The sequence below is a fragment of the Diplotaxodon limnothrissa genome, linkage group LG11, assembly GCF_057381915.1.
Source record: "Diplotaxodon limnothrissa isolate DT_005_m linkage group LG11, D_limnothrissa_male_GT1.1, whole genome shotgun sequence".
NCBI classification, from domain to species: Eukaryota; Metazoa; Chordata; class Actinopteri; order Cichliformes; family Cichlidae; genus Diplotaxodon; species Diplotaxodon limnothrissa.
This window is the reverse complement of record NC_140606.1, coordinates 38209537-38220906: the sequence shown is the minus strand read 5'-3', so window position 1 is coordinate 38220906 and position 11370 is coordinate 38209537. Positions and strand designations below refer to the sequence as shown.

General features: G+C 42.8%; 1 protein-coding gene across 1 annotated transcript; it reads right to left on the bottom strand.

Annotated features, from left to right (window-relative positions):
* Positions 1 to 599: 599 nt before the first annotated feature.
* On the bottom strand, positions 600 to 5727 carry LOC146623562 (putative C-type lectin domain family 20 member A). Its single transcript, XM_085365993.1, has 5 exons — positions 5691 to 5727; positions 4367 to 4726; positions 3955 to 4281; positions 1131 to 1228; positions 600 to 740 (listed from the first exon to the last, which is right to left on the bottom strand). Exons 1-5 carry the CDS (start codon positions 5725 to 5727, stop codon positions 600 to 602), a joined length of 963 nt encoding a protein of 320 aa, XP_085222119.1.
* Between the last annotated feature and the right edge of the window lie 5643 nt (positions 5728 to 11370).

The window sequence follows — 11370 nt, the reverse complement described above, 5'->3', positions numbered from 1 at the left end:
GATAAAAAAGAGTCAAATCAACCTGTGAACATCAGCCATTAAAAATCAGCTGATCAGTCACTTCCTGGTGGGCAGACTAAACCGACCCAGAGTCACAGCTCCCAACTTTGGAACAGCTTTCCTCAGCCCATCATTTACTTTATCTCATTCTCACGAAAGCCCCTCCCACGGTAAAAGAGAAAATAACAAACAATACAATTATTCAAAACACATGATCATCATGAAAAGGAAAAATAAAGACATGCATCTGTAAACACATCAGCCACGTCCATGTCAGGGCAGCGACTGCTGACAACTCATTTTATAGATGAGCTTTAATCTGTTTCCTGTTGTTTTTGGCTTTTGTTCCTCTAATGTGTGTGTGCGCGTGTGTGTGTGTGTGTGTGTGTGTGCGCGTGTGTGTGTGTGCGTACGTGTGTGTGTGTGTGTGCGTGTGTGCGTGTGTGTGTGGGGTCTGATCTGAGCTTAGGATAAAGAAGGATGATTTCCAACTGTCAGTCATGCAAAGCTACGCTGTTACAGTCCAGCAGTCAGAGTACAGAGATGGAAATAAGTTGAATTACACAGCAGATCATCTGAGGAACATCAGCCAATAACGTTCAGACTAAACCGCCACAGTCTTCCTTCTCACTGTAAGCGGCTGTCTCCTCCTCTCTGTGGAAAACCTTCCCATCAGGCTGCGTCCTCCACCTCAGCTTCACCTCCTCAGTGACTCCTTGCTCCACCAGCTTCTCCCTCACCTGAAACACAGTTTTCACACATTAACAGAAGCTCCTCATTAATCAGCCGTTGTTTCTGTAGTGAGCAGAAAACGTTGTTGGTGCTGTTTCTGGGGGAAATGAACTAAATGAACTGGCTGGGGATGAAACTGAAGTCTGGAATTAGGCCTCATTGCCTGTCATTGGTTCACGTCGTCTCCTCACAGTAATCTGAAATTAAGTGACTTCTTCAAGTTACCAGTTAAAAAGGTTAAATAATACAAATGGATGGGATTGCATTAAACGAGCCCCGTATCTCTGCAGCTGTGTGCTGTCACGTGTCCCTGAACCTGCACAGACTCACTGCTCTCTATCATTTCACAGTAGTTATAGCGGTCTGTTCCTTGTATCGGGGCCCGTGTGACCTCTGACCTGCTGCAGGATGGATTCTTGCACTGTGGGGTCGTTCAGGTCTGCAGATCCCGCCCTCAGCTGAACCTTCACTGACCTCGAGGCTGAAGGTTTGACATCTGCAGAGAAAGAAAAGGGCCATTCAATTCAATTCAATTTTATTTATACATCACTAAATCACAACAACAGTCGCCTCAAGGCGCTTTATACTGTGCGGTAGACCCTATAGTAATACATATAGAGAAAAAACCAAGCAATCAAATGACCCCCTATGAATAAGCACTTTGGCGACAGTCAGAAGGAAAAACTTTTTCCCTTTTAACAGGAAGAAACCTCCAGCAGAACTCAGAGCTCAGGGAGGGGCGCAAATGGAAGAACGCAGTCTTACATATTTGTTTAATATGTGCATTGAAGGACATGTCCTGGTCAAAAATGACTCCAAGGTTCCTCACAGTGTTACTGGAGGCCAAGGTAATGCCATCCAGAGTAAGAATCTGCTTAGATACCATATTTCTAAGCTTTTCAGGGCCGAGTACAATAACCTCAGTTTGATCTGAATTAAGAAGCAGAAAGTTAGCGGCCATCCAGGTCTTTATGTCTTTAAGGCATTCCTGCAGTGTAACTCATTGGTGTGTGTTATCTGGCTTCATGCACAGATAGAGCTGGGTGTCATCTGCATAGCAGTGTAAATGTATGCTATGTCTTCTAATGATGCTGCCTAAGGGAAGCATGTATAATGTAAAAGTGCTATATAAATAAAATTGATTTGATACTTTACTTAGGCAATCAAATTAAGATAGATTTTATGTTGTTGGTTTTAAAGAACTGGATGGATATTTTAATGTATTTTTTATTTCTATTTTTCAAGAGTTGGAGAAGTGCCCTTTTTTCATAACTTGGCCTACCCTTTTTAGTTTTGTTAATATTGGCAATAGTGAGAAGTACTATGGTTGGATTCAAATGTATTTAACATAGGGCATCTAATTAAGGTAAATGTCATGTTTTTAGTTGGTAGAATCTGATGAGCAATATTTTATTTTATTATTTTTTATTTTGTTTTTCAGTTTTCCTCCTGAGTGATTGCCACCTTAACGTGGTCAGGGGGTTTGTGTGCCTCAGTGACACTAAGATCTAGACCTGCAGAAGCTGAGCCTTCAGGGGGGACACCCAAGTTGGTCAGGTTTTAGGGTAGAGGTTTGACAAAGTGCAATCCAATTACATGACAAAAACAGTTATTCAGAGCACCCCACATTCGCCTCAGCTGCCACCATGTGCCCCCTTTACATTTCTGTCTGCCCCCTCATATATGCCTGTCTAGAACCAGCCCAGCACACCTCCCCCTCGGCCTGTGCTTCGAGATTTCTGGTAGTTAGAATGACTCGGGGGTGTTGATTCATTTAAACTAACATAATCATCCTGCTGCAACCAGGTTTCTGTAAGGCAGAGTAAATCGATTTGTTGATCAATTATTAAGTCATGTACTAACAGAGACTTGGAGGAGAGAGACCTAATATTTAATAATCCACATTTCACTGTTTTACTCTTTGGTTCAGATGTGGATACTGTATTGTTCTTTCTTTGTAATTGTTTATGTTTAAGTTGTTTGTTTCTGGTTTTAGTTTGTTTTTTGTCTGTTTGGGAGCTGACACAGTCTCTATGGAGATGGGTTTTTGGGGGGGTAGCAGGAGGAGAGAAGCTGCAGAGAGGCGTGTAAGACTGCAACTCTGCTTCCTGGTCCCAACTCTGGATAGTCATATTTTGGGGGGTTTAATAAATTTGTCCATATTTCTAGAAATGAGAGCTGCTCCATCCAAAGTGGGATGGATGCCGTCTCTCCTAACAAGACCAGGTTTCCTCCAGAAGGTTTGCCAATTATCTATGAAGCCCACATCGTTTCTGGGACACCACTCAGACAGCCAGCAATTTAAGGAGAACATGCGGCTAAACATGTCACTCCTGGTCTGATTGGGGAGGGGACCAGAGAAAACTACAGAGTCCCACATTGTTTTGGCAAAGTTGCACACCGATTCAATATTGATTTTAGTGACCTCTGATTGGCGTAACCGGGTGTCATTACTGCCGACGTGAATTATGATTTTACTGAATTTACGTTTACCCTTAGCCAGCAGTTTTAAATTTCCTTCAATGTCGCCTGCTCTGGCCCCTGCCGGTGTCTCTAGCTTCACATGTCTGAGAACAGAATCACCAATTACCAGAGTTTGACCCCCGGCGGGTGTGTCGCCGAGTGGGGAAAAACGGTTAGACACATGAACGGGTTGGTGGTGTACCTGGGGCTTCTGTTTAGGACTATGCTTCCTCCTCACCGTCACCCAGCCGCCCTCTTTCCCCAGCTGCTTGGGGTCTGCCGGGGAACAGCTAGCGGGGCCTACGCTATCTTCGGCTGCACCAGCTACAGGGGCCTGGCTAGCTATGGGTGAATGAAGGGTGCGAAGCCGAGTCTCCAATTCAGTAATCCTGGCCTCCAGAGCTGCAAATATGCTACATTTGTTACAGATATCATTACTGCTAAAGGAGTAACTAAACATCTGACACAATGAGCAAGAAAGTGCAGGAGGGACAGGTGAAGTAGCCATGGTGCACGTGAAGATTATACTATGAAAACAGAAGTTATCTAAAGGTTTTTAATTAAATTGCTACGCAGATAAGCTACTCAACTACTACTTCCTGTTCCTGTGTTGAAACAGGAACAGGAAGTGATACTCTACCGCAGACAGAGCAAACACTAAATGACAGCGCCACCCAAAGCATCGGCAGTGCTGTGCCAAGAGTGTCCGGATGAGCCCAGGAGGACCAGACTGTGCAGAAACACAGAGGACAGACTCACCTCTGGAGCAGAGGAAGGGGCGTTGGTCATCACAGTTATGACTGTTGAAGGAGCCTGTTGATCCGACTATTGTGGCACAGTTTACGCTGTCATCAGGCTGCCCGGGCCCCCACGGCAGGTTGGAGGCTGTGCTCGAGTTTGACCACGTCCAGTATTTTCTGTACAGTCCAATCCAGGCACCAGCAGTATCTGACAACATAGAAGCGACCTGGCTGTTGTCCTGCGTGTTGGTGATGGTGCTCAGGTCTGTGTACGTCTGTCTGCAGTAAGACTGAGCATCAGACCAGGTCATTGAGTTCTTCACCAGGATGTGTTTGTTAGTCGCAGCTGAAACAAAAGATCAGACGGATTCAAACCTGCAGCTAAAATGTTCAGTTTGTCAAACCCTGGTACCAAAGTCTGAAACACTCACCGTCATAGCAGACAAAGTCATAAGTAGCTGAGCACGGTCTTGTGGACCATGATCCATCACTAGATATTGTAACACACTCATCAGTCCCTGGCTGTCCCGGTGACCACATGTTAAACCATGATGACTGAACTGGACCGAGGCGAGACCATTTCCAGCCGCTCTTGGAGAGTCCAATCCACGCCTCGGTGCTCCCCGCCCTTTTCTGGGCTTCCTGGATGAGAGCTGAGCTGTTAACGATGGCGAGGTCAATGTACTCATCTCTGCAGTATTGCTGAGCATCGTTCCAGGACTTCTGCAGGTCAACCAGGTGGAGCTGTCTGACTAACTGATCAGACTGAAGATGGCAGACCATCACGTAACCTGAGAGGACACGAGTCAGTCAGCGCGGTCACAGACTCACCTCAGCTCGACTATTTTAGTCATCAGGAGAATAAATTCTTTACATGCTACCACAACGCAAACTTTTTGTTGACATCTTTAAAGACGTGAATATATGTTAATATATGTGTCCTTCAAAGGATGTGTAACTCGTGTACTGGTTAAAAGCTGTTTTACGGTGCCTGTGGACACCTACACACTGGTTTCCTGCTCCAGGGCGAAACTCTCACATCAGCTTAAAAAGCTGCTTTAACAGTGCTAAGTTTGTTTTTCACTCTGGCCTTATTGCACATGTATTTGGACGATTTTTCCTCTTCAGTGTGCACAATGAAGGAAAACGACGTGTTAGTGGTCGAGGCTCAAAGCTGAACAACACGTGCACTAGGGCTGGGCCATATTATACCGTTCACGGTAATACCGGTACAATGTTAGGCAACAATAAGAAAATGAAATATCATGATAAATATTTTTGGTCATATCGCCCTGCTCTAACGTGCACACGGACGTGGTAAAAGCAGTCAGGATCTTTTTCAGCGAGCTGACGGGTTTGCAGCGTTTCAGGCTTTCAGTCAGATTTCTACACAGAAAATAAAATCAAGACGTGTTTTTCTCAGCAGTGCACACAAACAGCCACGTTCATGCACTGACTCTTCCCTCCTTTCTTTCTTTACTCTTTTACTTCACTTTATACAAACTCTTACAAACTACCGACCATTAAACTGTCAATCAAACTTCTAACTGGACCCAAAGAAACCTTTAGAAGTTTAGTTGACATGACAAAGGTCTTTGGAGATTGTACGAGTGTTCCTGTGACTGCTTGAAGCTCGTTTACAGACACCTTTAAAATAATCCCTATGGAGCAGTTCACTTTGTGCTTTCTTTGATTTTCTGACATCAAAAGTTTTATTCAAACTGTAAATGAGGCGACTGAGATGAGTTCACAGACCTGAGAGCAGCAGCAGGATCAGTCCACACCTCTTCATGACTGAGAGCTGAAAAACTGTGAAGACGTCCTCATGAATCTCATCTGCAGCTGCTCGTTCATTATTAATCATAACACTTAAAGCAGCATCATGCTCAGAACTTCATGCTCTTAACATTTAATCAAATCAGAATCAGGTTACGTTCATTGTCGAGTGTCTTCATTCGCCTTACAGACAGGTCTGAACACAGCAAACATGAGAACCACATTTTTTGAGGTTTATTGTGTTTGTTGTTTCTTTGACATCACCTGAAAGGCTTTTCTTTGATGAGATACACTGATGAAGCTTCCCCTTATTCAGACGGAGGTTCTTGGTCAGCCTGAGAGCGAGAATGACGGTAACCCTGAGTAAGAAGCACGAGACTTATCAACACTAAAACAAGCAGAAATTATTTAGTTAAATTATTATTTAGAAACAACAAAAACAGGACAGTTAAAAGTTTTAACTCCAGTAAATCGATGTTTCAGCACATCATTTTTTCTCTCCTTATGTTTTTGGATTTGGTCGTCTCTGCGTCAACACGACGTCTCTGTGGTGCATTTCAGAGGAGCTAACAGTGAAACTCAAACCTGTGAGTTCCTCCTCACCCAGGCTGCACGACATGTTTCAGTTACAATGAACTTATTGAAAAATCAAAGGAAGTGAAACACTGACCACAGAGACATTAAACCCACCACCTCAGTGTGTCAGCCAGTGTCTTCATCAGCACTGCTGACCACACGTTTAAAGAAGTCATTCAGTCGGCTCATTAAAACGTAAGGATGGCAGTTTGGGACAAAAACAGTCTGTGAGGGCTCCTGTTCCTGCTGGCAGGTAAGACTGACTGTGATGATGATGATCATTTGATTTGCTTCTCAAACTTTGGTTTGGAATAATTTTGGCCAAAAAGCTTCTGTTTTCCCATCAAACTGTTATTAATGAACAGATTTGATTGAGTTAAATGAGTTTTTTAATCTCTTGAATGTTTCAGATGGATCAAAAATTCTCTCTCAAGAAAATCTGAACAGTAAAGAAGTTTGAATGGTTGTGTCTGATGTTGATCTGATGACATTACCTTTGCATTCTGCATCAAAAAGTCAGAACTTTTCAAAGATCTTGTTGTTTGAACTGAAACTTTGTTTTAGTGCTTCACACCGCAGTCTGTATTTACTGACGATCCCTGGCTGCCCCAGTCTGCATGGCAAATATCCTTCGGCAAGATACTAACCCTAAGTTGCCTCTGATGCAGCCATCGGTGTATGAAAGCACTGACAAGCATAGAAAGCAGTGTTTGTGTGAATGGGTGAATGTGGCATGTTGTATAAAGCGCTATAGAAGAGTCAGTCCCTTTACCGTCCATCACTAAACTGAGTCACTGCGTTCTAATCGCTGTTTGCTCGTCTTTAGGTGCTGTGGGTCAAACTGTGATCTATCCTCTCTGGTCTACTTGTGCTGTCAGAGGATCCACTGCCACGCTCCCCTGCACCTTCACACTGACTTTCAATGAGAGTGAAGTTTCACGAGAGGCCATCAGAGTCCGCTGGTATCAGAGCCGGTGGTATCAACTCTGTCAGCTCACCAAACCATTTGGGTACGACAGTGATTCAAAAAACAACACACAACATAATTTTGCTAAATGCCCAAAGTAGCCAAGGGCATCTGGTGAGCTTTTTGCAGCATCAGCTACTACCAGATTTAAAGTGTGGGCACCACATGGGACCAAAAAAGCTCTTGAGTTTAGCTGAAGCAACCTTGCCTGAACACCTTTATTTTTTCCCTTCATGTTGGCCCCATTGTCATAGGACTGTCCTCTGCAGTCTTCAAAAGGAATGTTAAGCTCCTCTATCCGTTTTAGGATGAGAGTTGACAAATGATCTCCTGTTGATTCCTCTGCAACAATGACAGAGAGCTGTTCCTTATGACTCAGATCAGGTGTGCAATCTAAAATGATGGAGAAATACTTTGATATCTTCCACAATGCATTTTATTATTCTTGAACTGATGGTGTCAATCAGTTCATTTTGGATTGTTTTTCCCAGATAACGTATGTGACTGCCAGCTCCACTTTCTACTCTACTGACATGCTGCTTCATCACTGGATCAAATTTGGCCATAAGCTCCACTTCTTTCAGAAAATTGCCATTGTCTGGTTTATTTAATGTGTCTGTGGACCCCCTGAAAGCCATGTTTCTTTCAGCTAAGGACTGAATTATTGCCACCAAACGATGTAGAACTTCACGCCACCTTTTTCTCTCAGCCTCAGCAAGTGCCATCTCTTGTTTATCTATTGTGAGTCCTTTCGCAAAACGGACCTCCAAGTCTTTCCATGTTGCCATGTGAGCATTATGCTCCTGGCTATCCTCATGGACCTTGAGCAAGTGGCTTGCATTTTTCCAGTCCTTCAGACCTTCCCTACTCAGTTTGTAATCTCTCTTGGAAAACATTTTGCAGCAGAAGCAGTGCAAGCTATCCTCTTTTTTCGAATACATAAGCCAGGTTCTTCTCACCTTTTCCCCATTGATTAAGAGTCTGTTAAAATAATCATGCTGACACCTTCGCCCGTCTTTCTGTTTCGGGAATGTGAAGTCACTATCAATTACAAATGGACCTCTGTGAACTAACTCTGTTCGTACCTTTTCAGTTAAAGCAGAAGGCCAGTCAGCAGGGTCTATTGGTGCAGCAGGAAGACCGCTTGATGCTGCTGCATCATGGCTGGGTTGTGCTGCTGGTGCTGCTGATGCTGCATCACTGGTGGGTTGTGCTGCTGAAGTGGAGGCAGCAGCGGTAGATGTGGTAGATGGCCCAGGGGTGGGATTTAGAAACTTCAACAGTGCATCTGAAGAGAGGAGTATGTGACACCACTGAGTATTAAAGTCTAATAATAAAAACATATGATTCCAGGAATAAAATGAAATGATATAATATAAATGAAAAACCAAAGAGATATATGTATGATGTTAACTGATATGCAAATTAGATTAGATTCAATTTATTGTCATCATTACAGTGAAATGCTGAATAGCAGAATGCAAAGTAACAGTATAATATCATATGAGAATGTTATGTTATGATTATCTTTGACCGAATCACAGCAGTGCTCATATTAAAAAACAGCATTCCCTCTCATGTGATATTGCTTAATTAGCATTAATGATGTGCGCTTTAACAACTAGGCTTACAACTATAATATATACAGGGGTGGAAAAGTGACTATTACCTGCAGGGTAAACGTTAGCTAACCAGAAGGCAATAACAATGTAAACAAAAAACACCTGCTTAAAAGATGAATACAAATGAGGAATGGTGGGAAAGGTGGGAGTACTGTAATTACCTAACGTTACATTATTATTTTCCATAACAATTTAGCCCCCTCCACAATATTAACTGACGTTAAAACAGTTAACTAGCTATTTATTGATTAGCAATTAGCGAATCATGTAACATTAGCTTAATGCTAAAAATTTAGGTTACTATCACATTCAAATAATTTCATGTAGGCTAACGTTACCTACCTCTGTCTTTTTCTCGTTTCTCCTCCTCTTCTTCTCTCTTTTTTCTTCCCTGGCCACCTGACAGTTTTGGCCGTTTTGACATCTTGTGTCCAAAAGGAACCATGATACGGGAAGGGAGGGGGCGCATTGTACGGGGAGGGGGGGCGTAATGTTGTAACAAATAATGTTTCTATTAACTAAGCTTTACTTTGCATTTTAATTAACGTGGGATTATTTTTTGTATTTAGAAATAATAGTACCAACTTTTTTTTTTTTTCAACATTTATGGCACTGGCGTGGCGCCCCCTGATGGACGGCGCCCTTAGCATTTGCCTATACGGCCTATGCCACGGGCCGGCCCTGCATTGAGGAGCCCTGTACAACACGTCTTCACATGGCTACCAGACACGCCCCCCGTCATTTTGTTATTATTCAATTCAGAACTGCCCAGACCAGACACAGTGACGTTTCACCAGAATCCCTTTGATCTCTGGTCTTCTTTATGACATCAGCACACTAAAACCTATAAATAGGGGAGAGGTTCTCACTCTTGGCAGTCTTTCAAAGAGAGTGGAAGAATTCACTAGGCAGGAAACTACTGGAAACTTGCGTTTCTGACACAGTTGACGGTATTTTTAAAAAATCTTTTAGTTGGTACAGAGATTTAGCATCAACTTCAATTTGAAATATGAGTCTGTCAAATCCTGTTGCATGCAACATGAGAGCCGAGAACGAAAAACTTAAACAGCAAATCAAAGAGCTGAAAAATGAGAATAAAACTCTCAAACAACAAAACTCTACCATACGTGACCTTAAAGTCGAGAACGCCGACCTTAAGGAGCAAAAAAGAGAGCTCATAAATGAGAACAAGATTCTCCAAAAAAACATTGAAGTTCTCTTCAAACGAAGTGGGTTCTCTAAAAACAAGAGGAAAAGAGACCTGCAACTAGAGAATGAAACAATTCACTTCAAAATTCAAGAGCTGGAATATTGGAACCAAATTCTAAAGGATTTAAACAGCTCCAAAACCAAAGAGATCCAGCAACAGAAAGAGGTGATGCAGGAAATGGAGGCAGAAATCAGAGAGTTGCAAAGCAGCAAGACAGGCTTGGTTATAAAAGTGGGAGACATGGAAAAGGACAACCAGTCTTTAAGAGAGGAAAATGATGTGACGGTAAAACGCATGTGTGAGCTGAAAAGGGACTTTGAAAAGGAAAAAGATGACATGCAACAGGAAATACAGGCTGTTAAAACTGAGCTCCATCAGGCAAACACAGCCTTTAAAGAGTTACAAGAGAGTGAAGAAAGAAAAAGGATCATGAATGAGGAAAACAAAACAACGGACAGTGAACAGCTCAGACAGACCCTGGAACTCCAATGCTTTGCACATGAAATTGACATATTGAGGCGGCATAACGAACTTCTTGAACAGGACCTCCAGGAGCTTTCCAAAAGGAGTGGTGATTCTCAAAAAGAACTGAAACCACACGATGAGGGTGCGAAAGGAGAATCACGGATCTTCAAAGCCACTGAGAAAGACTCCCAACATGATGTTAACGTGACCAACAGAGAAAAGGAGTTGTTGTGCCATGAATTTGAGGAAATGAAAAGAGAGCTTGAAGAGGTAAAGAAAAATCTGTATGATTCACAGGAAGAACATAACAATCTGATAAACAACTACGATGTCCAAGTTGACATACTCAAACAACAAAATAAGGCCTTAGAAAATAAGGTTAGTGACCTTACCAAAAAGATGTGGAATGGACGGGAAGCGATGAGACAAATGGAAAAGAACTTTCAAGAACAAAGGAAGCTACTCGAAAATCTCCGAGGAGAATTCGAGGAAATTTAGCACAACTACGACTTTGGCCCTCCCTATTAAAGCTGGTTAACGCAGGTTCAATAGGGCTATAACTTAGACAATGGAAGTTCATTTGATTTAATTGGCCCAAAATGAGTGACTGCACCCAGACACTCAGTAGCAAAAGAATTACAGAGATTCAAGAGAGAAAACTGTTTCTGCATAGACTCCTATAGTACTGCAAGTCGTGTCATCGCTTGGTGTCCTGCATAGAGTGCAGGTTTAAGGTATCTACGTATCTTTCAGAATTAGAAGCTATGCTGCGTCAGGGGTTATAACAGCTGTGCCCCCCCCCCAACCGGTCGAGGCAGA

Bases quoted from the DNA above. Each gene is read 5' to 3' on its own strand.
- LOC146623562 (XM_085365993.1), bottom strand. From the start codon at position 5,727: ATGAAGAGGTGTGGACTGATCCTGCTGCTGCTCTCAG. The intron at 4,727-5,690 runs GTCTGTGAACTC...GTGTCCTCTCAG, and splicing joins GATCCTGCTGCTGCTCTCAG to GTTACGTGATGGTCTGCCAT. The intron at 4,282-4,366 runs GTGAGTGTTTCA...CTTTTGTTTCAG, and splicing joins TGACTTTGTCTGCTATGACG to CTGCGACTAACAAACACATC.